Source organism: Oenanthe melanoleuca, chromosome 4, assembly GCF_029582105.1.
Source record: "Oenanthe melanoleuca isolate GR-GAL-2019-014 chromosome 4, OMel1.0, whole genome shotgun sequence".
Lineage (NCBI taxonomy): Eukaryota > Metazoa > Chordata > Aves > Passeriformes > Muscicapidae > Oenanthe > Oenanthe melanoleuca.
The window spans coordinates 1,857,973-1,883,827 of NC_079337.1; the positions used below are offsets into that span (position 1 = coordinate 1,857,973).

The 25,855-nt window shown below is 47.8% G+C and overlaps 2 protein-coding genes across 13 annotated transcripts in view; one reads left to right on the forward strand and one right to left on the reverse strand.

Moving 5' to 3' along the window:
• Positions 1-36: 36 nt before the first annotated feature.
• Positions 37-6,001, reverse strand: TIFA (TRAF interacting protein with forkhead associated domain). 3 transcript variants are annotated; one of them, XM_056489358.1, is made up of 3 exons: positions 5,794-6,001; positions 4,220-4,379; positions 37-2,098 (listed from the first exon to the last, which is right to left on the reverse strand). In XM_056489358.1, exon 3 carries the CDS (start codon positions 2,044-2,046, stop codon positions 1,474-1,476), a length of 573 nt encoding a protein of 190 aa, XP_056345333.1. In that variant the 5' UTR covers positions 2,047-2,098; positions 4,220-4,379; positions 5,794-6,001; the 3' UTR covers positions 37-1,473. The 3 variants fall into 3 exon arrangements, with proteins under 3 accessions (XP_056345333.1, XP_056345334.1, XP_056345335.1); XM_056489359.1 differs by lacking the exon at positions 5,794-6,001 and having other exon boundaries at positions 37-2,517; positions 4,220-4,304; XM_056489360.1 differs by lacking the exon at positions 5,794-6,001 and having other exon boundaries at positions 3,978-4,302.
• The window catches only part of ALPK1 (alpha kinase 1), a 36,020-nt gene continuing 14,391 nt past the window's right edge, over positions 4,227-25,855 (forward strand). For 3 of the 10 annotated variants that reach the window (XR_008840298.1, XM_056489346.1, XM_056489347.1), the window contains exons 1-3: positions 5,472-5,555; positions 16,284-16,509; positions 19,557-19,711. Coding sequence is in view for 9 of the 10 variants with exons in the window: in XM_056489346.1 (XP_056345321.1) it covers positions 16,380-16,509; positions 19,557-19,711 (285 nt within the window). In the remaining variant the exon portion in view is untranslated. Of the gene's footprint in view, positions 4,276-4,394; positions 4,619-4,973; positions 5,025-5,471; positions 5,556-6,174; positions 6,273-6,563; positions 6,632-15,414; positions 15,541-16,143; positions 16,185-16,283; positions 16,510-19,556; positions 19,712-25,855 lie in introns of those variants that run through there. The other 7 variants (XM_056489352.1, XM_056489351.1, XM_056489354.1 and 4 more) reach the window with 7 other exon arrangements.

Sequence of the window (25,855 nt, forward strand, 5' to 3'; positions counted from 1 at the left end):
AGCCCTGCTGAATCCCACAGTGTCCCTTTTGGGGACCTGTTGCTTTGGAAGGGAAGCTCTAAACAAGCTGCAGTAACAGAAGACCTGAGGAATTTGGAGCACGGAGCCCTTCTGTTGGAAAGGAGCAGCTGTACCCTCCCACTTCAAAAGTAAAACAACCTTCCATGTGTAAATTAACTTGTGCTGGTCGAATCAATGTAGTGATAGGAGGCAATTCATTTTTTAATGTACATTTTACATGGCTGATTCTTACCTCAGGTGAATAGAGCTGTGCAAGTCACTGTTTGGAAACCACAGCCTCGTTCCAAGAGTGGAAAACATGGCAACAAAGTAATTTTGTCAAGGAGGAAATGAATAGACAAATCCTGCATAAGGCTGTGTTTGAGTTTCATTGCCTCTCCTAAGGCTTTCTCACGCTTGTGGTTGGTTGCCTTAATCTCAGCTGTTCCTCCCCTCAGTAATAATTATGGTTTTCTTGGAATGATTAATGCTGAAATGCATTGTAATAATTAGGGATGATAAAATGGGTAACTCCTATTCTTCCCAGTGCGTCTTTCAAGCAAACTAATACACGTGACAAAATAAAAATGCCAAATGCCAATGAAAAGCTGACAAAGAGAAACTTGAGTAAAACAACCTGAGAAATACTTAAAAGACAAGAAAATTATTAGAGGGATTTGGGTAGAGGGGTAGAGGTAGAAAACTTCCTGAAAGTAAGTAAATTCTTACCTTGGAGCAATCCCAGAATAGTGACAGTCTCTTATCTGGATGGTCCTGGAAATAATTTTATTTTCCAAAAATTCCTGCAAATCCTTACTAGGGAACAAAATGCTTTTATTACAAAATTAATGTGGATTTTTATAGACCATGATCATTGATGCTACATATTTGTCTACATGACAAGCAAAAGTATTAACTTGCAAAAAGTTAAACTTGCAAAAATATATGTGTTAATTAAATAAGTAAAAATAAAAAACAAACCTTGCTTTGAAGCTAATAAAAACATAAACTTAAAGGGGCAAAGTGTTTCGAAGTTGCAAAATCTGTGAAGTTACAACCTAGGCTTGCAAATCCTGTTTGGAATTTGGTGCACAAAGCAAAGCACAAAGTATAACATGCAACAAGATGTTGTGCCACCCCTTGTCTGGGATCAAAACCCTGCTGTGCATGCTCTGTATTAATGCCTGTTAAATATCCCATCAAGGCACTTAGGCAGGGTTCTGGGATTGACCCTGCTGCCATGGATTTGAGTGCCACCCTCTCTCCCACACCTTTCTGGGCACCAGAGAGTCCTCAGGCCTCAGTGGAGGCAGTGGCAGGAATCCATTTCTGTGGAACAGTGCTCTGGAATGCCTGTGCTGGAAACACCAAGTAAAGAAGACCGACGTGCAGCAGTCAGTAAGCACCACCAAGAACACTGGACTGAGGTAAGAGCTGTCCACGCTGGAACCTGATCCAGCCTCCTCCTCCCCGCTAGCACAGCTCATTTTCATCAATCTCTGTGGGGCTTTTGCCTTGGGGAAGAAATAAGGAAGGAGAAATGCCATTCTCAGGTATAGGCTGCAGGGACGGCAGGCATGGCAGGCACCTTTCCTGTAAGATGGGTGCTTCAGCCAAGTGCAAGTGAGTCTCAAAATAATCCACGGACTCCCCTTCCTGAACCTCTGCAAGGATCTGGTAGTCCCCAAAGCAGATGATGCACTTCCAGGGCAGGTCGATTTTGTTCAAGTGGCCCAGCTCTGTCTGGTTGACAGTCAGCTTTGTTTTCTTGCTCAGGTTCTTGATCTCAAAGCCGCACTCCGAGGTGTGGAGCTTCCTGTAGAAGTGCAGGGAGAACTGGATGCGGGAGACGCGCGTGTCCAGCAGGCTGTAGCGGCACACGCTGGAGTCGCGGCCGAACTTGGCCGCGTCGTCCGCCCTCACCTGCTCGCGCTTGCGGAAGTTCAGGCAGCGGAACATCATCTTCTCCTCCTGCCCAGGGTGGTAGAAGGTCAGGTGGAGGCACGTCACTGTCTCCTCTGTTTCGGCTTCCTCGAAGGAGGTCATGGTGGAAAGAGTCCCCAGAGCAGGGCGGCGGTGGTATCACGGCACGGGATCACTGCGGAACCAAACAAATTGGTTTCAGTGGGCACTGAAATACTCCCTGTGCTGCCCCACACTGACCCTACAGAACTTCCAGACAACAAATCTGATGGAAACACAGGAGTGGGAGCTCAGAAGCCACGACTGACCATTGCTGCCAACAAGCTCTCCGCGAGGATCCCCAGGCAGGTTTATCTTGGCAAGAAATATGTCACTCAGCAGTAAGATTGACTTGATGTGCTTAAAATGGAGTTATGCAGTATTGGCTGGGCCTGTGTGCTCTGCTCTCGGTGTGTCCTGTGACTGGAAGGTGTCAAATTACTTTTACCAACAGTCTGTCTGTAGGCAGCGGCAATTCAAACATGCAGAAGGCACTCCTTTGGCTCTTGGGTCTGAACTGACCTCTTGCACGGGAAATGTGTTTAGAACTGACTCCTGTGATGGCATCAAAAGTGAATGCAAAAGCTGGACTATCCACAAGACCTAAAAGAGGAATTGTCACCACCTCTAGCTATTTCCCCATTGTCTGGAAAATCCCAGCTCTCTGCTGCTGCAGAAGTGCTAAAGAAAAGGCTTTCCTTGGGTTTGGTAGTTTTGTGTTGTTTTTTAAGCTCTTCACATGCAGCACAGAGACCAATACTTACAAAATAAATTCTGTTCCAAAGCCTGAGCGACTGCAGTGCATCCTAATAAAACCTGAGATTGCTCAGAAAAGGCACCTGGTTCTCTAAATGCAAGGCCACCGTCTTCCTGCACTAAATCCAAGTCATGAAAAGTCTTGCTATTTGAAAGTAGAAACCAGCAAATGAGTTTTCAGTTACTCACCAGAGAAACATGTGAGCAGCCATTTAACTGTTATGGCACAGTGCAGATGTTTCTACATCCACACTGCAGTAAGAGGATGGATCTTACTGTCTCACACAGGTCTGGAGCTCACCAGCTCCATTCACAGCTTTATGAGCAGGTGAATCATCACTGCAGTTAAGAGATGATCGTGTTTGGTGTCGGTGAAGTTGCCATGTGTTCTTTACACACTGCACACAAACACCAAGCACAGTGAATGGTGGTGCATCAGTGCATTGCTTTCTGTGCTAAACCTCAGAACCCTTTCCTTTGCACCTTTAGCACAAAACCAGCCACAGCTCTGACACAGCAGCTCAGCAACCTCAGCTTGGTTACTGAAGTAGGCTGCAACAGCACAGCTGACGAGTGAAACACAGAATTTCCAGCAGGGCTCACTTTAAAACAAGCTAGGCAATATCATCTGTGCTTTTGGCAGGAATACAGACACACTGATATCAGGTTATTCCTTTCTGTGCCATCTGTGAGACAAGCTGTGGTGGAACCATTACCAATCCCTCCTCCTCGTAGATTCCCCACCCCTGGGATGATGGAAGCAGCTCTGAGAGCCAGGAGGGAATGTCCCCGTGTCCGGCTCTGCCCTTCCTTGTTTTGCACCAGAAAGGGGATGTTACAGGACGTCATCTTTGGTGAAGGGGAAAACCAACCGAGCACTTTCACTTTGTTTACAGTTCAGCCCACAGAGACACTTCTGTGCCACGTGACTTCAGCTACATTAGTGACTTTTACAAATGGCTACATTAATTAAGAAAGAACAGCCACCCATTGCTCGGGCAGCACCCACTGATGAACCTGGATCCCGGCCTCTCCCACAGACCCCGCTTCAGATCCCTGATCACCTCAGGCATCCCCGCATGGCTGCTCAGTCCTGCCTTAAAGGCTGAACACACTGAACATTCTTTCCCCTAAATGCTAAATGTGTTTCTACTTAACAGAGTGTTTTGGCCAGGAGAAAGAACTTTTCTGTAGATTTTCCCCTCAGCTCTAAGGCAGCCGCTGCCCTGCTGCTGGAGTCAAACCGGCCGCGACCTCACCTCATCCTCCCCTGCGGCGAGCGCCATTATCCTCACTTCCAGAGGCAGGAGAACAACGCGGAGCCCTAAGAACCCGGGACTCGGCCCCCGGGGCAGGCTCGGTGCCACCTCCCCAGCCGGCATCTCCGGACCGAACTGGGATCCACGGGAATTGCAGGCGACATCCCGCTGATCCATCCCGCCCCCTTCCTTCCCCTCACATCCGCCCGGCCCGGCCCGGCCCAGCCCGGCCGCCTCCTCACCTGCCGGGAGCGGGGCTCCGGCGGCTGCCGAGGGCTCCGGCGGCTCCTCTCTCCCGGTAACTGCTCCGGGAGCGGCGGGAAGCGCTGAGGGCGGAGCTGGGGCGGGACGGGCGGTCCTGAGGCGGGAGGCGCTGAGGGCACCGCGGGGCCGGAAGTGGAGCTTTTATTTTAAAATCAATTGGGGGAAAAAAAAAAGGTGTTAAATTATTTATTACTGTGAACGACTCCGAAGGAATAGCCACAGGTCTGTCCCGGGTTTCCGGGACCATCTGGACGTGTATTCAGAGCCGGGATCGCCAGAGCTGGGATCACAAGTTCGCGGGCTCAGCTGTCAGGCGAAATAATTAAATAATTTCGTTGTTACCCCCAAATGAACGCTTTGAGGAGTAAAACGCTTTGGTGAGCGGCGCATTATGAGCTCAGAAGTTGACCTGATGATGATCTTAAATTGATTGTTTTAAAATATTTGGTGGTTTGCTTTAAGTAGCTGCAGTTCGTTGCACCTTGGGAAATAACCTAATCTTTCCCTGGCCCACGGTCTAAACCGATCTTAAAACTTCTCCTTTTTATTACTTGTCTTTTTTTCCCTCCCTTTACAAATCCCGAGACAGCCACAGCCCTGGATTATTCTGTGTCCAGCGGCTTGGTTTTCCCCTATTCATCTGTATTACGCCCTGTATACTCTGTATTTCCATATGACATCTGTGTTAGCATGGAACAAGTGGCAAGGCAAGCCTGTTCCTTTTCAATCCAGATCCCAAATTCCGTGTCCTTGCCTGGGCCTGTGCAGCGTTGGGACTGGCAGGTGAGTACCGAGGGCTCGATTGCCTTGGCACAGGCTGTGAAATACTGTGTTGGTTCATAGAAATTGTTTTCCACTTGTTGGTTCTTTTTATATCTTTGACAAACAGGTAAATTACTTGTGGGTTGATAAGTTCCTTTGTAGTTCTTGTGGAATAGATTTTATCTGTGGGCAGTCTAATACAGCTGTTCCACGAGCTCTTTCCCTGACATCAGGGAAAAAAAAAAAAGCATTAAACTGTTTTGCAAGAAGTTGTGTTGAAAAGCAGAGAAGAAAAACAGATTATTCCAACTTTCTCCCACAGATGAAGGCCTTTTTTACTAGCAGGCAGGGCTGGGCCTGTGTGCTCACACACAAGAAAAATAAAGCACTTTGCTGCTTTCTGGAAAAGCCAGAATTGCGCAAGCCCTGCTATTTATTGCATGTGTTGATGGTTATAATTCCTGTCAGCCCTTTGTTTCCGGTACCAGCCTGAGTCCCAGGTCATGAGACAACTTTTCTGATAGGATTACTTTGATACTTGTATCTGTTGAGGTATGTAAGGACCTTTATTTTTTTCCCCCAGGGTTGGGTAAGGTCATATTAGCTGCATATTCCTTTATTGTTTTATGATTTAAGTATAGCTCTGTGTGATTTTGTAAAGGGGAGGGCAGGAACTGGATTTACAGCTTCTCTCTTCAATAAGTCTCTAGTCAGTTGAAATGCTGCCAGCTTTTGGAAAACAGCTCCTGTTTTTCCCTTTATGAGAAAAAAAAATGCAAACATTCTATACCTGTGGGGTTTTTGGGTGATCATCCTGCTAAAATTGTTCCATGCTGCAGTAGAGGTCATTCCAGTATTGCAATAACTTCTCCTTTTAGTTGAAATTTCTTCGGCCGAAAGCGAAACTGCAAATAAACGTGGTGTTTGGGCTGATTTAGTTTTCCAGGCTGGAAGGCAGAGGTGGTTTTGACGTGGCTGTGCGTTGTTCTTCCCACAGCTGATTCCTGGAACTCCAGAGCCTACACAGGCAAATCCGGGAAATGGGAAAATAGAAGGCAATTTTACGTTGCTGCCAGTCACACTTGGCCTTTACCCCTGGTTATCAAAACTGTCCATGTGCTGCTGGGATTTGCCAGTGGGTTCGGGTGCAAAGGGTGACACCACCTGTAAACGTGTGTGAGTGTAATTCCCGTGCTTTCTGTGTCACCAGCATTCCCACAGCTCTCCGTGGTGTCACCACACGAGCCTTGAAGCAGCTGCTGTGGCCTGGTGAGCCTCTGGTGGGATTGAGTGCAGTGAGGGCTGGGTTTGAGGCAGAGCTCTGCAGGGCTGGTGCTTTTTTGGCACGAGCAGATGCCAGCCGTGCGTTTCCGTGTCACACGGGTGGCTGCTGTGACCTGCTGAGCTCAGGAAGCCCCAGGAGGGTGCAGCAGGAGGGTGTTTGTCCTGCCCAGCCCTCTCCATATCCCAGGTGTGTCTCCCGAGGCACATGACCCCTTTTTATGGCTTTCCCTGGCATTAAATGCCTTACTCAGGCCTGGGCACAGTACCTGCCCTGTGCCAGGGCTTGCTCTCTTTGGGGTGACCCAAAATCATCCTTCAGGGACTATGGAGTCACTGAGGAGGAGGTGAGTGAGAGCTGGTTGATTCAGAGCCATAAACCCCAGGCTGCTCACAGCCCTTTTCTCATTCCAGAGCAGCCAAGCACTCGGAGCGCCGAGTGGGAGCCAGTAGATGGCAATGTGTGACCAGACACAGGAAGACAGCGTTCCTTTTGGGGGATTCCTGTGGTTTGTGGTTATTAGTTGCTGATTTGTGAGGATGGGGTTTCTTTCCTTTTTCTTTATATTTCGTTTAGGTCATAAATTTCATTTTGGTAGTGCAAGAGTTGTCAAAGTGCATGTAAGTTGATGGCAATAATGGCAGTGATACCTTCCAAGAGTTGGGAAATGCTAATGGAGCGTGCACCAACCTGTAGTGAGGGTCTGCAGTGAAGTGTTGTTTCTGTACAGCAACCAAGTTCAAACAGAAAAGAGACAGACCCTTCTCAAAGGCAGGTGTACTCCAGAGATATCCCACTGTATTCCACTGGATGTCAGTGTGAGAGGGAGGAGAGATGCATAGGGAGGATCTGTGTTCACTGAAGTTTTAGCTCCCAGTGCCAAGAGCTGCTCCACTCCATGAGCAGAGAGATCTTCCAGAGGAGGAAGAGAGAGCATGGTCCCCTGTGTTTATTTCCTTCTTTGCTCCTTCTTTACTCAGGAAAAAGAACTCTCCCACTTCGCTTTTCTTCTCATCTGACCTGAATAAACTGATGGGGAATCTGACCTTGACTACTGAGAAGTATTCCTGACCAGATGGACTCTTTATGTCACTTTCCAAGTTCTCATTTTCGTTCTACATCACGATCTGCCCTTCATCCTCCTTTTAGAGCCTCTCTGGCTTCTCCCTTTCTCTTCCTTCTCACTTTCTCTTCCAGCTTCCTGTCCATCCTGCTGTCTGCTGTTATTCCCTCTCACCATCCTCCTGATTATTTTTCCTATTTCTCCTGCTCCCTCCACCTTTGGTTTTTTCTCTGGAGCCTTTCTCCCTCCCCTGCAAAGGAGAAATAATTTTGATAACAAGGAGGTTGAACATTGCCTTCACCAGGCCCCAGTTCTACTGTGGAGGCTGAATCCACTCTCCTTGTCTGGTTTGACACCCTTCAGACAGAGAGAATTTAATGTGCACAGTGCAGGCTGAGCAGAGCCAACCTTTCCAGTTCCCTTCACTGAAAAAAGTAATTTTGAACAGTCAAAGATGATGTAGCCTGTATTTTGCTGATATGCAGCAGGACCAGAGAATATAGTGATCTTTTTGTTGTTTTGTGGGGGTTTTTTTCCCTTTAAATTTGTGTAGATGTGAAGGTGTTGAAGATTCCACACTGTGTGGCAATAAAAACACAAACCCATTATCTCAGTTTATATCATTCAAGGGCACCAAGCTGTGAGCAGTGCAGCCTTGCAGGTACATACATGACCATTTCTCTCTTTTTTTCCTCAGAGATAGATTTGTCTGTGTCCCAAACTACTCAAGCAGCTTCCTTCCTACAGCAGGTGTCTGGTTCACCTTCACCTTTGATTGTTCTGGAAGCCTTCCCTTGGGGCAGTTGCTGTTGAGCTTTAGGAAAAAAGGATTTTTATTGCTGTAGCTCTACATAAATTGGCACTGAGGGGTGGTGAAGGCAGCTGAGTGTCCCTTCCTTGTTTGCAGCCCCTTGCCTGGGACTCCAGTCTGTCCCTGACAGAAACTCCTGGGCGTGGAAACAGCAGGATTTCACAGCACAGGGAGCATTGGTTTATGGCTCTGTGTATGGTCTCACAAGGGAACACTGTTCAATAGGCTTCAAAGTGATTCAGCCCTGGCATAACCGTGGCTGTGGCCACATGTAATATAGCCTGTAGCTCTTTAAAGAGGATTAGCCTTAGATCAGGGACAGCATTCATTGCTGGATTTCATGTAAAGGAGAATATGCTAATGAAATGGAAATGTCTACAGCAAACATTGCATAATATTGGGAACCTCAAAACTGAGCATTGTGTCTTGATATCTCTGCTGGGAGCCAAACTTTCATATTCTGGTCATTATTCAGAAAAACTGAAGTTTATAATATCACCACAAGCTCTCTGTAATAAATCAAGATCTAGTTTGCAGTTTTACGAGCAAAGTTAAAAAGATAGCAGCAAGTACTTGAAGGTAACTTGTTAAATATTGCTGTGCTTTAATTACGTCATAGTTCTCCAACAGCGAAAAAACCCACCACAGCTTAAAATATCTTAATTTGTGTTTTCTGCAGCAGGCACAGGCTTTATTTGATCCTGTGTTCTTTTCCCACCTGCTTTAAACACCATTTTTGGGTTTACAGGAGCTTCAGCATCAGTCCTGCAGAGCCACAATGTTTCTGACATGCTTTTCTGAGCCATTTCACCTTTTAAGGCACTTTCTGCCTGTACATCCACCTCCACTGCATTTGACTCTCCTGTCTCCCTTTTATGCCAGTCTTCAGAATGCTTGAGATTTAATGGTTTCACATGCAAAAAAACCTCCCCTACTTCAAGGTGAAGTTGGATTCAAACTGCCTGAGTCAAGGTGTTTTATTTACAGATGTCAGGGACATCTCTCAGGAAATCATTTCAATGGGAGCTCTGGGGAGTCACCGCCCCCTTCTGTGCACCCCGGTTGTGTTGTTGCCTGTCGAGGAGCCCTGGCTTCTCCCTGGGGTTTTGGGCTTCACAGGAAATTTCTGCCCCTGATGCAGAGCTGCCTCTGTGCCTGCCCTTGGAAGTGTTAAGCCCTGCTGTGGGTGATTCCTCCTCGCACGGGGAATTCCTGTGAGCTCCCTTCTGTGTGCCCGTGGCCCGGGGTTCGGTGCCACCAGCGCCAAAGATAAACCACAGTGATGGACATTAAATACCCCGATGGGCCCTTCTGCCTTTGTGCACTTGGAGTGCCTCATCCCAGTCTGCTGGGGCATAAGAGTGCAGAGAAAGCCTTTGGGAAGAGGATCCTTCTGGCTGCACTTCCAAAACGTGTGCTTTCATTGCTTAGTCGCTTTTTCTTTCCGTGCGGCTCCATATCTCAGGATTTTGTTGTTCTGGGATTTATTTTCTGTGGTTTGTTTTTTTTTTTTTTTTTTTTTCAATTTTGCTGTTTGGAAGGTTTGGGTTTTTCTCTGCAGACGTGGAGGGTGGTGATACATATTCATGAAAGAGAAGTCTTTCCAGCCCCTGCCTGCGCTGACAAAGACTTAGCTGTTTCACACAGCAAGCTGACTGGAATTGTGTGGGGCCTGCCTGACCAGATTAGAGCAAACAGCCAGCTTATTCCTCCACTAGTCAGGCCTCCCCTTCCTAACAATTTCCCCAATTGTCATTTTGACAAGGCTGTCATTAGGTGATGGCTTCTTTTGGCCATTTTCAGATAAAGATAATTTCCTTAACTTCCATTTTATTTGACAACAAGTAGTTTGGGAGAGAAAGGAAGTGCTTCAGTAGTTTATGGATTAAGGGTTTGTCACTTCAAAGGCATCTTTGATCTAAAAATATGTGCTGTACCAAATTCATTATGCCTTTTTCTCTTTTCCTTTTTTTTTTTAGAACTTTTTAATTTATTGATCTGCCCCTCAATTATTCCTTTTTTTTTTTTTTAACATCCCCTGGTAGTACTTGGGACAGCAGTGGGGAAAAGCACCCAAGTGGCCTCTCTGAAAAGTCATGACCAGGGCGAAACAACAGGTGCTTTTGTTCCACACTCTGCTTTTAGCCAGAGGTCCTGCCTGCTCCTGCCAGGGCAGCTCCATTCAGAACTGGGAGACAGAGTAAGGTTCAGGTTGTGTGTTGGTCTGGGTCACTCCTCTGCTATAAGAGGGCTGGATCCAGGCTCTGCTGTAGGTGGGGGTGGGTTTTGACTCCCTGATGGCCCTCTGGCCACCTCTGTGTGCTGAGCAGTGGCTGTGTGCCTTTGGCTCTCTTCTGTGCCTGTGCTGCGCCAAGAAATCCCAAACCTCATTCCGACACACAAAATTCAGAAGTCTTTCCCCAGGATGTTTGCAGCTGGAATGCTCTCCCAAAAAGCCCTGAGCTTTGGAGCTGGCAGGTGCAGTGGCCATGGAGTGTGTTGCTCCCCAGGCCCCATCCACCCGAGGAGGGATGCTTGGAGAGGATTTGGGAATGCTTATGGGTCCCTTCCAACTCTGGCTGCTTCTGCAGGGAGAGGGGTTTGGATGTGGACTGAGAGTGGGGCTTTTCCTGCCTTAGCTGTGTCAGGCACTGGGCTTCACTTTCACCCTCCTCTCCTTTTTAGGATCCACAGGACTCCATCCTTGGCTGCAGCAGTGGCAATCCATGATGGTATCCCGTTATCCTAGCCCCACACAGGCTGGGATTTGTCCTGTATTAATATTAATATCAATATCTGCTCTACCTAATGACTTCAGCTTTTCCTGTAGCATTACCTCTGCATTAGAGCAGCCCCCAAAGCTGCTCCTTGCTGCTGGAGGCTGTTCTTGATCCCATTTCCAAACAGAAGCACTTCTGCTTCAGCTCTGCCTGGGGAAGCTGTGCAGGGGCCGGCTTTTTTTTTTTTTTTTTTTTTTTTTCCCTTTTTCCCTTTTGCCTGCTAATTGGCTGAGACCACCAGAATTTGGAGGACACAGATGTCACTGATAGTTTGCCTAGGGAGCACATTCATGCCCATCTGTTGCAGTCTAGAAGGCTGTTCATATATCCACAAGGCCTTCATTTAATTCTTGTCAGAAAGTAATGTAAATCCAGTTTACCTCAGAGGTCACAGCCAAGATTTATGCCAATGAGCCCCCTGCAATTTACACACACTGTAGTTGTATAGGATGAAAAGAAACCCTTTCATGTTGGTGCATATTAACAAGAAAGCTTGCCTTAGGAGAGGCTTTTTGATTGAGATTCTTCCTTATTTTAATACAGCCAGTTGGGATAGCCAGCTTTACCAAAAGAAAACATCTAATCTTTAAGCCAGAGAAGTAAACTAGCTAACTAACTGAATAAAGCCCCTAGCAAATCTATTTATTTTTTTAAAACCATCTTTTTGCAAAGAAAGGTAAATGCTCTAGGAAAACACAAGCGTGTGTGCACTGAAATATTCAGGGAAACTGAATTTTCTTTCTGTGGAAGATGATATTAACTCAATTATTGAAACCTTTGCTAAGTTATCAAGAGCATGTTTTCTTCTCTTTTCTTTTATTTTCTTTTCTTTTTTTTTTTTTTTCCTGTTTTACTTTTTGATTCTTCAAGCTGCCAAACCCCAAAATAAAGCTGAGCTGTTATTTTTGACAGGTGAGTCTGTAACTCCAGCAGCTACAACAGACCCAGCACTACCTCTGTGTCATGATTTCACCCCTTATCTTTATTTAGCAAAAAAAGTAACAGCCTGAAGAGCTTCCCTAAAAATGAGTGTGGCTTCATTAACCTCAGGGAAGCCGTGTGTGGAAGGGCCAGAGCACACCAAATTAGGCAGGAGGGGAAAGCTAGCAGTGCAAGTGGGGCAGGTACTTGAATTGAAAAGGAACTGTTAGAAAAGAAACACTCCTGAGTACTCTGGTTATTAAAATTGCTTGTAGGAGCAGGCAGAGGAGAGCAGGACACAAAGATGGATCAGGATGTGCCACCTTGATCACAATTTTCTTAGGGCTCAGTGCAGTTTGAGAGTGTTCCTTTTATTCCTGCTGCCTCAGCTCAGAGGGATCCTCCTCCCTTTCCCTCCTTCCTCTTCTCTAGTTTGCCTGGTCCGTGGATTTTCCCTTCCAAGTGTTTTAGGCATGAACATCAGTGTGATTTGCACGGTGTCATAATGACCAGGGTGGTTTGGGATTAGGAGACAGGAGAGCAAGGCGGTGCAATGAAAACAGGGCTCACGTCCTAAGTTCCAGCATAACACTTAAAATAATTAAAATGTTTATTTGAAAGTCAAAACAGCCTCAGCCATAAATAACTATCCATTCCTCGATTGATTGTGTCGAGTCCCAGCCGAGAGCTCTGGGAATAAGGTTTATTTGCTCCCTGTTGGGATTAATCCATAAATGTAGTCTCCACATGGAACTCATCAGGTCTTTGCATCCTCTTCATTAGTCTCCCTGGAGCTGGAGGGTAACCTGAATAAGATGAAAATTAGGATAATATATTTTCAGAGAGAAAAGGTCTGGCGGTCTCTAATTTGTGTTTCAGGACCATAATGCTGTGGAAAATTTCCCAAGTGATGTTGTCTGAGAAACCAGCGCTTGTTATCCTTGCTGCATTTGAAGTTTGAATGCAGCAATTACATCTTCTTTTTCCTAAAGCCTCCAGAGCTAATTGCAGTCTTAAACCAGCTAGATTGACTCCCAGGCTTCCCTCCATCCATGGCAGAACTTAAAATTCCTTTCTCTTGACAGATCTTTTGGTCTTCTAGCCCAAGGGCTCAGAAATGTCACAGTATGGCCCATTTCTTATTAAAGAGATCATTTCTCTGTAGCCCACCCAATCCTTCTCTCCATCCCTCTTGTTCTGAGCCCCAGCTCCAATTAGAGGGCAACCACAGAAATGTATTTTCTCATCCCCTGAGACCTGTGTAGTTTTTTTTTCATCGTATTTGATGCAAGGAGTTATTTTAATCCAGACTCCAATCAGAAATGGCACAGATTTTTTTCTTCTTCATCATTTCTGTTTTAAAGCGTCTTAACAATTACATAGAACGTTTAAAAGCTGATTTTGCCCAAAACAGGAGTAAAGCAGCTTTCGTGTCACCAAGCAGTGCTTAAATCCTCAATCTGATGCAAAATTGTTTTTGTTATGTGTTTTCAAAGAGCATTTTTAAGTGAGTGCTTAGAGAACATTTTTGCCCAGGCAGTTTTGCTGCATGTCAAGCTGCAATTTTTACCACTTCAAAACCATCTCCTTAAAGTGCCACTTGTTAGGATTTAAGGGAACTTTGGGAAAGCTGATTAGTAGCCATTGAGAGGGTTCTAAAGGCCTCCAGAAGTTTTTGCTGTTCTGCTCTTGGGCTTTAGGCTCAGGCCCTGTGTTTCCCCAGGAAAGCTGCGTGCCTGGTTATTTCCCCCTCCCAGCTGTCACTCAGCCCCACAGCTGTCACAAAGCACAACTTGCAAAGTGGCATCTGTGTAAAGGATGCTGATGTGGTTTAAAGCTCTGTGGTGCATTTTAAGCTGATTTTATGATGCGAGTCATTGTCCCCTGTGATGGGTCTCAAAAGCCTCTCTACCTTCTGAGTACTAATGTACAGTTTATTGCACTTTTCTCTGTGGTTTCTGCACTTTGCTGTGGCTGCTGTTGTAAATCATTATTTTATTACTCCGTGTCCTCGCTGTTTATTCAATTCTTTGGAAAAAAAATGTACTTGAAGAAAAATCCCTTGCTTGCTGACATTCATAGCTCGCTGTTAGGGACCTGGCAGTTTCCTGGTGAGTTAAATCCTCCCAATCCAAGGAAGCCAAGTGCTGTACTTCCACACTAATTTGAGCTTCCCTGCTAAGCCCCAGCAGCTCTTTGTGAGAGTGGCAGCTTGTGTGGCTCACAAAGCCACGGGGCCTCCTGCCTGCAGCAAAGACCCAACGACAGCTAGGCTTAAAAACCTGATTTGGGGGTGAAGCCTGATCTGGGCTGTAACGCAGAGAAGTGGAGCACGTCCCTTGGATGCTCCTGGTGCCATGTTATTTTCTGCAAAGGGAAATATCCCGGTGTTTGCTTGATTTTGATTTGTTTGATTTGCAAATTGTGCTTATGAACATTTATTGATAGTCTGGGAGGTGGCAGCTGAGCACAGGCCTTCTCCAGCTTCTGCACTCTACTGAAGCAGTTTCCAGGTCCCAGTTCCTGGGACTACTGTCCACAGCAGATCCAAGGCAGGTGTGCATGTAGTAGCTTGGTAGTCACTGGGGTGGGCTCCCTGGAAAATGAGATTTTTGAGAAATCAATTACACAAAGGAATGGAGTTCGGGCCAGATGGCAGGGATGCTTCATCCCAACCTGGGAGGTACTCCTGGGACAGCTGCACACTCCTTCCCACAGGGCTGGGTAATCAGATAAATCAATTAGCAGATGTCAGTGCAGTTAGCAGAGCCAGCCACACTGGCATAGGTGTGTTAGTGCGACTACACTTTTCTTTTCCCTGATGGGTACCCAGCAACTGGATCAGCTTGTCTAGACCTGGCAGGGTGGAGCAGAGGACTCTGCTTTCTGGCTGTTGTTCCTCTTTTCAGGCATCTGTCCCCGACAGATCCTTAGGGACAAAGGACCTTTGTGAACTAGGATGTGGACTTAGACCTTGCTCCATGGGCAAATCCCGTTGTTGTGTTCCTTTTTTAGGTTCATCTTTGTCAGTGACAGCCCCATCTCCTGGGTGGACTTTGGGCCATGCTGTACTTTGTCCCCAGCCCTGTCCCTGGCCCCATCTCCTTTTGCTCCTGATGGGAGCCCCTGAATGGGCCCTGTGCCTGGTGCATCCACAGGGATGTGATCCCAGGACCCAGCTGTGCTCATCTGGCTCAAACCCTGCAGAGGGTGGCCCTGGTGGCTCCTACTTGGGGCTAAAAAGATGGGCAGCACTATCTAGGTTTTCCTTCTGCTTTTATCCATGGCTCTGACTCTGGCTGATCTTTTAAGTGCTCCCCAGCTTCTCTTATGTGCTTGTGCTCCGTTGCTTGGTCTCCCTCTTACTGCTACTTTTCAAATTTCTTCTTTCTGTGACATTTGTCTGCAGAGCCGGTCAGAGCCCCAGTGAGTAGCTCCTGCCTCCAGGCTCTTTGCTGCTGAATCCCATATTCTGCCCTGCTCCACCTGCCCTTCCACGGCAGGCTCTCTGATCCTCTCTGCTTTCGCTTGAGTGCATCTCTTGTGCCTTTCAGTCTGGCAGCTTGCTCCTGCTCAGTGCCGTTGAGAGCACAGCCTATCTGCCACCAGCTCCAGGATCCAGCAGTCCCAGAGCCACAGCAGAAAGGGAAAAAACTGCCTGGAAACGTAGCTGCTAAAATGTGAGTGGTTTCCAGTCAGCAGAGCAAACTGTGCCTGTGTGGTGTCCTTTGCCCTGCCCTTCTTCCTCCTTCACTACCACGGTGTTTCCCCAGTTTTGGATACATTTCCACTGGGCCTGCTCCTGACTATATTGCTTTGAACTGCAGAAACAGTTTTCTAAGTGAAACCATCATCAAATTGGTGGGGAAAAAAAAAAAAGCCAAACCCAAAATATTAATCTTGTGATTAATTTTTGAAAGCTGTCTGAGTGTTCTGGCAGGTCCTGAGCCAGATGCCAGTCGTGGAAATGGTGGGGGTTTCCTGAGTCACATTGCAGTGGCAATGTCCTAAGCACCTGAGAGCAGTCACACACGGGACGGCATCGCAGGGTAGAGGAGAGGGTCTCTGTGGTCTGGGAAATGCACACAGCATGCTCCTCTCTGCCATTCAATGCTGGCTAAGTGTGTGCGACAGCCCGAGCCTCCCAGGTGCAAAGGGCTTCGGCACAGCCCCGACTGCCACTTCCCTGCCCGGGATGTCATGGCTCCCTTGATCAGCCTGTCCTGTCCCCCTGGCACCTCAGGGATGCTCCCCTCACACACTGTCACCAGGACCCTGCAGTGATTTCACGCACTCCTCTAATAAAGTCCTCCGAGGCTGTCATGTATTTTCATGTATTTCCCCTATTATTTCCCCCCGCTTGAGCCTTTCAGATAATTGATGGTACTTTAGTTAATCATTTTCCCCCTCCTTTGTTCGCCAGGTACCTCAGCCTTGAAGGGACCCTTTTCACTCGGACCCCGTGTGTTCTGCCGAGCAATCGATCACCGTGCGCCCGGGGACACCGGGATCAGCGCTCATGAATAGGCAAAGCGCCGTGGCCGCGCTGCTGCGGGACTGCGAGCGGGCTCTGGACACGCTCCTGCCGAAGGCAGAGCCAGAGGCCGGCCCGGGCGAGGCGGAGCAGCGGGAATTCCGCCGGTGCCAAGGTGAGCTCTCCCCGGGAGAGGCGGCAGGACTCCGCCGGCCCGCTGCCCTGCCCTATTTTTCTTCTCCGGGCAGACGAGTGTCAAGGGATGCCTGGATTTCGAGGCCATGAATGGGATGCGGGCTGCAGGCAGGCAGGGAAAGAAGTCCACTTTGTTGCAGTGAATTGCTGTCAGTTCTAATTTTAGGCTTCAGTAAACATGAGGCTGTAAGGAACAGTTTAGTTTGGGAAGAACAATGCCCAAAAGTTTGCTGATGCACATAAATTTCAGTTATTAAAAAAAAAAAGAGAGAAAGGAAAAAAAGGATGCAACTTCTGAATAAGGGCACATATTTCCTCTCCTTTCATAGGAACTGGGGGAGGGCCCTCTCTGTTTGTCAGCTTCTCCTCATATATTAAAGAGCTCATTGCCCGAATCTTTATCTTGTAAAATGTGTGTGACCTCTATAAGTGGTGTCCAAGTGAAAAAAACAAAAAAACAAAAAAAACCACAACAACCTTTACAATATCCCTCTTGAAAGGAAAATCCATGCTGGCTAAAGGCTGGAATAAATAACCAGGGTAGGAAGCAGCGTTTATCGAGAGCTGTGCTAAAAGGATTCCCCATTTGTTTTAATGCTGGCGTTACCTGCTGGAAACCAGCAGCTATTTCGGTATCGCTGTGGCGCCGTGAAAGGAGGATTTATTATTTCTCAATTCCAGCGGAATCAAGGCTTCCTTCCCTTTGCGTGACACATCTGCGGCACTGCCCGCTTTCCAGTTTGGTGTTAATAATGTTTGGTTTTGCCTTGCTTGAGTGGCTCGGCCATAACGCTAATGTGATCCTTAAAAACCCTTTGTTTGTCCCGGGGCGCGGAGCCGTTGAGAAGATGTTTTTCCGAGCATCCTTGTTCTTGCTGGGAGGTCAGCTGTGCCTTTTTCTGAAGCACCTAAGTCTGTTTGCGCTGGAGGGTGGCGTGTAGGTTTCTGTTATGGATACTTGGAAGATTTTTCTCTCCTCTTCTTTTGTTTCCAACAAAGGGTACTTTGTTTCCTCGTCGCAAATTCTTTTAAGTTTTATTATGGCTCCGCAGAATAGGCTCTTGAACTCCTAATCAGGTAGCGCTTTTCCCCCCTCATCCTCCTCCCTCCTTTTCTCCTATTAAATACCACAAAGTATGAGAAATAATCAGTTTAGTTCCAGATAAGGTAAATCAGTGCCCTTATAATCACTCGATTAGACACGGTCCTTCAGGTAAACTGCTTCAGGAAATGGGCGATCAGAGCCTCAAGTGCTGCTCGGGCTTTTCCGAGGGCCGTGTTCCCATCAGCTGAAAGGAAAATACCCAGCAGCGGGGTGGTGACAGCGACATTAATAACTGCTGGGGCTCTCGGCTTCGGGGGGACCCTCCCAGCGCAGGGGCCGGGGGGTTTTCCTCGCCCCCCTCTCCTCCCGGGGCTGCCTTTGTTCCCCCCGGCTTTCTCAGACCTGCAGCAGGAAGGACTGAAAGCCAAATCCGTAGAAATGCTGGGGACAGCGGACAGGAGGAGCACATCTCTGTCTCACTTTAGGGGACAGCATGGGTGCTGGGTGGGTCTGGATTTCTTCTTTATTTCTTTTTTAGGTTAGAAATCATGCCAGTCCACTTCTGTGCCCATTCAGCCTTCGTTAATTAATGAGTTTATATTGCCAGCGGTGAGAACAGCTCTCTGTGACAAGGATAAACTCTTGTCCTTGGAGCTGGATCTTCCTTGGGAAAAGACTTAGGAAGTTCGGTCTGCATGGGAGATAAGCCCTTCTGTCCATAGTTTGTGGTGAGATGAATTTCCCTGTGATGAGGTGGATATCTGTGCTCCTGCACCGATTTTCCAGTGCCAGCTGTGAGGGTGGGAGCAGGATCTCCTCTCCCCACCAGCTCTGGCACTTGGCCGCCTTGCCATGGCATTCAGGGCTGAGCCCCTTCAGGCACCACTTCAGGAGGACGAGGAAACTGGGCTTTAGGTTAAGCCAGGACGTGTGATGGGAAGATTGCCAAACCTCATGTTTCCTTGGGACGGCAACAAGTGAGAAAATGTGGGTTGGAAAAAGCGGTAACATTGTAAACTTGACTTTTTGGAGGAGGGCCCTAAACATCCAACTTCCTGTTTCTTCCCAGGAAAGCCATACCTGTGAATGTGCTGCAACATGAGCATGTCATATTCTTTTTATGAAGTTCATTTTCTACAGTCCCTGCATGAAGGATTGATTAAAAAATACGCAGCAATGCATTTATTGCGCTGCCTCGTTAAAGCTGTGATGGTCTCTGAGCAGGGTTTTTCGGGGGATTAATGGCCAGAAGGGGCTAGATCTGCAGCTGATGATCACCATTAACCCCATCTGGTCAATAATCTTTGTTAATCCACTTTTATTGGCCAGAGAGGCTGCCTAGCCAAGTGGTTAGCATGGCATAGCACATCCACATCGCCCCTGTTGCAAGGAAAATGAATTTGGGCTGTGGCTGGAAGGAAGGGACAGATCCAAGCCCAAATCTCTGGCTGTGTGCTCCTAGCAGTTGCATCCTTAGTTGGGCCAGGTTGGAGTCCAACTGAAGTTGATGGAGAGGGAGCAGGGAGGGACAAACTGCTCGAGAACTTGTGCTTAACATATATTATATCCCTTTAGATTTCTGTCTGATTGCTATCTATGATCCAGGTTTATCTCCAGGTTTGGAAGTGGCTTCCCAGGATGGCTCTGCCACTGTCACCTGAGCAAGGGGGCCAGATCCTCTGTGCCGTTGACCCCATTGTCCTCTCCCCACACAGGGGAGCAGGTTTCCTCCTGCCTCTTTGGGAGCAGCTCTTCACGCCCAGGCAGCCAGCAGCCGGCATGGCTTCCTGCTAAAAGCCTTTTTCATGGCTGGAGGCTCCCATTTACCTGGAGGGCAGTGCAGCCAAGGGGAACGGATGGCAGGCACGAGGCTGGTGGGGAGGGCTGAGAGCTGGGAGCAACTGGGAGAAGGCCTTTTTGAGAGATTGGATCCAGCAGCTGAAGCTGCTGCAACATCCTCACCTGCTCTTTGACCCTTTCAGCTCTGCTTCCTGAGGAGCTGAGGAGCCTTCTGGAGGAGGCAAAGGAAATGAAGTGGCCCTTTGTGCCGGAGAGGTGGCAGTACAAACAAGACCTGGGCCCAGAAGACAAAACAAACCTGCAAGATATGATCAGCGCCAGGCTCCCTGACCTGCTGGTATGAAGTTCAACACACCTGTGGTGTAAAATGTCCTGCTGAGGTGCTGGGGGGGTTCACAGGGCAGTTCTGCTTCTGTCTTTACTAATGCTTCCCTCTTCCCTGAAGAGCTGGCATTATAAATACAATAAAAAGCCAAATGTTCACATAATGTTTTTAAAAACCCCATTAATTTGACAAGAACGCTGTGCTTCGTTTAATTCTGCACTGCAGGTAGGTCATGAGGATCACTCACTATAGTGGAGCTTGCACAATTCATCACCTGCTCTTCTTTCAATAAAATTACATGGCAGATTCCCTTTGGGGACCAAAGCTGGCCAAAACCTAGGCAGGAAAGGCAAGGATTCAATGTGATTTTTCCTGTGAGTAAAGGAGGGCCAAAGGTCCTCGGGGATCCCATCCCTTAAGGTGATGAGTTTGAGCTTAAAGATTAGAAAGTGGCAAGAAATGTGGGTTCTTTTCGCTCTTCTGATTTTCCTAGAGACATGTCAGACATGTGGCAAATAGAGGACACCTTTTTTGTGTGGGAAATGTAATATCTGGGCTAAGGGCTTTGCCAGGACAGGAATAAAGATGAAGTTTGTGAATTTTATGGAGGCTGGTTTGTTCCTGTCATTCATGTCTGAAGCCAACACCATCCCATTCCTGCCTGTTGTTAACTCCAAGGTGGCCAGGAGATCTCACCTGCCCCAGAGAGCCCTGCCTCAGGTTTTCTTTCATTTTCTTTGGTTTTCTTTTGTTTTCTTTGATTCAAAGCCAACTGCAGGGCTGGGAAGTGGGAGCCCCAGTGTCCCCATGTCACAGAGCTCCTGAATTTCCCTGGGGAGGGTGGGGAGTGGCTGCTCTTGAGTATTTATTTTCCTTCTCCCTTTGGTGTGTGTGGCCTCAGACAGAAATTTATGGCGGAGGTTGACCTCCTTTACAATCCCAGCTCAGCTCTCTAACTTTGGAGCGTTTGTGTGCTCCCTCCTGGGATAAACACCTGCAGCAAGCTCCCCGAGAGACCTGGCTAGATGGGAGATTAATGTGGCTGTAATAGTGGAGCAGTGTTTGCAGCATTATGCCCTCTCCCCAGGTAGATGGGTCTTTTCTGGGATGATACCAATTATTTATTGCTGAAACATCTGTTGATAACTGCAGCTGCCCTTGTTAAACAAAGCCTACCATGGGGTCAGAGACTATAGGGACCTCAAATCCTCCTCCGTGCTAGTTTTGGACTATTCACCCACACCCCCTGAAGTCCATTGGTTGCTGTTGTCTCCAATGTTTCATCCTGCGGTGGAAAATACTTTGTAAACGTTGTGCTGCCTTTCCCCATGTGCTTTGAAGTATTATTTCATCTTCATCGGTAATTTATATTCCAGTGCCATTGTACCATGGGAAAAAGGGAAAACCTTTTTTGTTTTCCATTTAATTGTAGATAGACTGACATTTTGACCTGTATTATTAGTATTAGTCAGGAAAAGGGATTTTTTTTCCCCCTTCATCCATTCCTTCTCCCCCCTCTTTTTTATTTTAAATAAAATTTCAAGGCAGAGCAAAGGCTGCCTCAGTTCTTTGAATAAAAAGCTGGGGGGGAAATGAGGCTGAAGAGAAGTGATTACAGTGTGATGAGGAAAGATAAAAGTCTGAGCAACTTTTTTCTTTTTTTTTTCTTTTTTTTTTTTTTTTTTTTTTTTTTTTTTTTTTTTTTTTTTTTTTTTTTCATGAGGGACAGAAGGATAATTTAATTCCCCGAAGGACAAAAAAAAAAATGAAGTCTTTATCGATTTATTGTTCGGAAAAAAAGAAAAAAAAAAAAACCTTTAAAAATTTTCCTCTCTGTTTATTTTAATTCGCCATGCTTAGAATAAGCTCATAAACCGTGATTCATTACATTTAAAAAGTGCTTTGAGATCCATGAATGAAAGGCACCTCATTACCATAACACACTGGTGCTGTTGCAGAGGCAGCGCTGGCTGCCGGGGCTCCCTCCCTCCCTCCCTCCCTCCCTCTCTCGGTGAGGATGCCTCACTCTGGGAGGGGGCTCAAAAGCTCCATGAGACCAGCACAGGCACAGGCAGTAAGAGGATTAGGCTGCAGCTTCAAGGGTTTGCCTCGGCGTTGTGGCACTTTTTAAAAAGTGGGACCCGCCTTGCCGGCAGCTCCGCGCTCTCCGGAGCACCGGGAAGGCAAAGCCACCTGCAGCTCCCTTAATGCTCTCCTGTCTGTGCTGTGGGATGCTCAGTGCCCCTCTGCATCCCATACAAGGTGCAGGGTTTGGTTTGCGTTTTAGGGTTTTTTTCCTTTTTCCTGCCGGGATTCACCACCTGAAGGCCACCACAGTTCAACAAGCTCAATGTTTTCCACGTTTTCCTAACAGGTTTCAGCGAGCAAACCAAGCCCTTCCTGCAGCCCCCGTGGTGGGAATCTGCACTAAGGCTCAAAGGGGATAGCCCACATCTGTATCCAAAGCCAAAACTGGGAAACACTGGGATTTTTGTTTTTATCAAGGCAAATCAAAACCAGAATTGTCACAGCATCCTTGCTGGCAGGGATAAGGAAGGAGGGATTATTTTTCCTCTCTAAATACCACGTGCACTGTGAGGTTCAGAATAGGGCTGCAGATCCCAAAGGGAGGCTGCCAGGGGTGCCCTTCCTGCAGATCTTTGCTTTCCCAAGAGGTGGAATTAGCCTAATGCTCGGTGAGCAGCCAATAGAGGGCAACATGCCCATGTCCACAGAAGCTTTGATCCCAAAAAACCTGCTGCGGCCTTGGTTGAAGGACAATTCTAAGCACACACATAGCTCTCTTGAGGGATGGTTCATGCTATGTAATTTATTTTTTTTTTTTACCCGTTTGCAAACCCATAGTGATGATGTGGGCTTTTACTTCGTTTTTATCATACCTATCAGTAGTTCCTGCATTCAGCCATGGAGCAGGATCTGCTGGGATGGGTACAGTGGGAATACAAAAGGAAAAGTCTCCAAGAGTGGGGCTACTCTGGTCCCTCTGTAGGGAGCTGTGCAGGCTGGCTCCATGCTCCCTGCTGTGGATAGGGGAGCACGGATCCTGGCCCTGCTAGCCTGGAATCTCATGGGATTTAATGGGAATATTGAAAAGAGTCTGGGCCTTGGCTAATTAGGTGCTGATGGATTGCCATTAGGGAACCCATTCCAGGGGAGTGCCCTAGCTGCTGTAGGTGTGTGTGTGGCACTTAGGAGCTGGGAGCCTTTGAAAAAGAACTAAAGCAGGGCTGAGGATTTAGTTCTCTCCTCCTTCTAACTGTGGGTGTGGTAACAGGAGAATGAAAGCCCTAAATCGTAGCCCTGGGATCTCGGTGGTTGAGGCTGACCTTTGGCTACCTGCCTCCAAGGAGCTCTTCTTGGGTGATCCCAGTGAAACGGAGAGTGATGAATTCAAACCGGGAGGGAATCGCGGCGCCCCAGCCTCCCGAGGCTTTGTAAGTGGGAAGTGTCAGAGATTAGGTGCAGGCAGGAGAGCTTCAGCTGCCCGGGGTGAACTGCCCTGGTGCTGCACAGCACTCTGCCTTCTGCTGCCTACAGCAGAATTTATGTGGACCATAAAAAAAATGTTAAAAGGGGACCTAGATCCTGGGTTTGTGTAGGGCTGTCACTTCACTTTGCTCGTGGGTAGGATTTACTCCTGTCAGAGGCATCTTCCTGGAGTAGTTGCAATTTTAAATTCCTGAGACTGTGTTTGCTCAAGTGGATCAATGTTCTGAGGACACAGATTCAGGGAAGAGTCTCTTATATTTTTAGATGTTGATAATGGTCTTGCTGTTGCTCCTTCAGGGCAGTTCTGTCACTGTTTTATCTATATTTAAGTATTAAAATATCTCCTTTTAATGTGCCACAATGTTTTAGAAGTGGTCCAGAACAAACCAGGGCCACAAAATGATTGTGGCACCTCTGTATCTTTGGTACTAGGCAAAAGCAGGGACCCTACATGTGACCATGGTCCCCCAAATCCCTGCTACCTGTTGGATACAAGGCCCACAGGAACCCCCCTTCAAGCAACTTCCTGGGCACCTTAAGGGTTCTCCTGTCCTCATCACAAAATGCTGCTGTTCTTTTTTCTTGAGGAAATCAGGAGTTATTCCCACTCTGAGGACTTCCTCGGTTGGTGAAGCAGGGTAAGGTTGGTTGTACAAGCTGCCCCACTCTGTGGTGTTTTGAACTGCTCCTAATGGACCTAATGCTGCTGCCTTTGAATTCACAACTTTCATTGCCTGCAGGATGAATAACTTGAGATAATTAACAGGTTTGGGGTGGGGGAGAATTCTCATCTGCTCTGAGCCGAGAGGGAGGTGTCCAGGAGCTGCTGGCTCCTCATTCACTGTGCGACTGCCCGTGTGTCAGTCTGTTCCTCCAGACACGCTTTCTCCTGCCCATCACCGAGGTGGTGGGAGGCTTGACTCCCTGCTGCTTGTGGAGTGGGCTCTGATTGCCAGCTGAAAGGCAGGGATTGATAGAGAAGTCCCTCGCAGTGACAGCAGCTTTGGTCTCTGGAATAGACGGGCTTTGCTAGCGGCGCGTGGGGTAAGAGAGGGAAAGGCTCCAGCCCAGTCCATCGGCGCTGCGGCTCCGTGTTTAATCTGACAGGGGGAAAGAAAACCGGGCAATTTGTTAGGGTTCAGTGGAGTGCTAACTAGGAGCAGCTCTTGGGAGAGGACTAAAGCACCTGGAAGTGCGTGCGTGCCTCCGACGCTCCTGCCTTGTGCACGGAATTAGAAACTCTTTGCCGTCCGCTCTTAGTTTTGTGGCCTTTTAAAAATGTTTTAAGCCTCGGCTGCAGTCACAAATGAAACTAGGACTGAACCGGTCCGAGACAAGTGGATGTCGGCAAACACAGAAGTGCAGAGCATCCACAAAACTGTGGGGACACTGAAAAATTAAATCTTTCTTTCTCCTGCTTTTAATCACGCTGTTTGTAGAGGCGTTTTTCCAAAGGGGATCCTCCTGAGCCCGCCGGCTGTGGAGGAGGGCTCGCCTCTGGGATCTTGGCTTTATAAAGAGGGCCGAGAGAGTGGATTAAATCAATATTTCATTTATTTGGGCTTGTAATTCCTCTTACATCAGCTGCCACATAAAGATTTTCCGCTATTTCCTTCCCCTCCTCCTCATCCTCATTTACTATGCACCAATAATTTCCCTTTGACGCTCTCCTGCCCGTCCTAGTGCCAGATGGCCCCGGTTCTGAGCTTCTCCCCTCTCTTGGGAGCGGCCCCCATTGTCAATGCAAAGGAGGCGTCGTGGCTTTGAACCCAAAGCTGGGACCCAAACTTCAGCCCGGGAGTGAGGAGGAGCCAGGCCGGCTAATGCAGGGAGCCCTGCACACCCTCCCACTCAGCTCCATCAAGGCCAGACCCCTTCTCTAAAGGCTGCTTTGCATTTCCCCCAATGCTCCGTGTATAGAAATCCGGGGCAAATTTAATTCTCCCACCACCTGATTCCACTTCCCAGCCGCGAGGTTCCCTTTGTGCCATAAACTCAATTAGGCAGATCCATTTCACGTCGCGGGCACAGATGTGAAAACAAAGTGTGCACCTCGCTCCTTCCCTCCCTCTCTCTCTCTCTCTCTCTCTCTGGATGTGCCTAAAGCAATAGAGAAAGTGAGTAAATCTGTGTGGACTGCCGGTTTCTGGTTGTGATGGAGCCGGCTGAGTCATCCCGGGAGCCAGAGGGGTTTCCCTGGATCCGGGTGACAGGGAGCCGCTGTCCCGGCTCCTCTTGGAGTTTTGGGAAGGGTCCCTGGGTGTGTGCCCTGCACACAGGCGCGCTCTCTGGAGGTGCTGAGGAATTCCCCAGCCACACGAGCTGGCAGGGGATGAAAGGAGCGGGGATTGATTTCCCGGTGTCCCGCTCGGAACGGGGGGGACGTGGCTGCCAAGGCTGACACGGAGCCGTGTCGCTGCGTGCCACACAGCGTGCCGCCCTGCCTCCCAAAAAAAATAGCCCCGTTTCTCCCCCGGGCTTGACTTTTCTACATTTTGTGTCCATTTGGGTTTGGAGAGGGACACAAGAGGTTTCGGCATTGAGCGGGGAGTTAAATTATGCAGCTGCAAGACTGCCAAGCCCTTCAGAATAGGATGCTTCGTTTAGATTTTCCACAATGCTATTGAAGTGCTTATTTTCCTCCTG

Excerpts from the sequence above, each read along its gene's own strand:
- TIFA (XM_056489358.1), bottom strand. The coding sequence starts at position 2,046 with ATGACCTCCTTCGAGGAAGCCGAAACAGAGGAGACAGTGACGTGCCTC.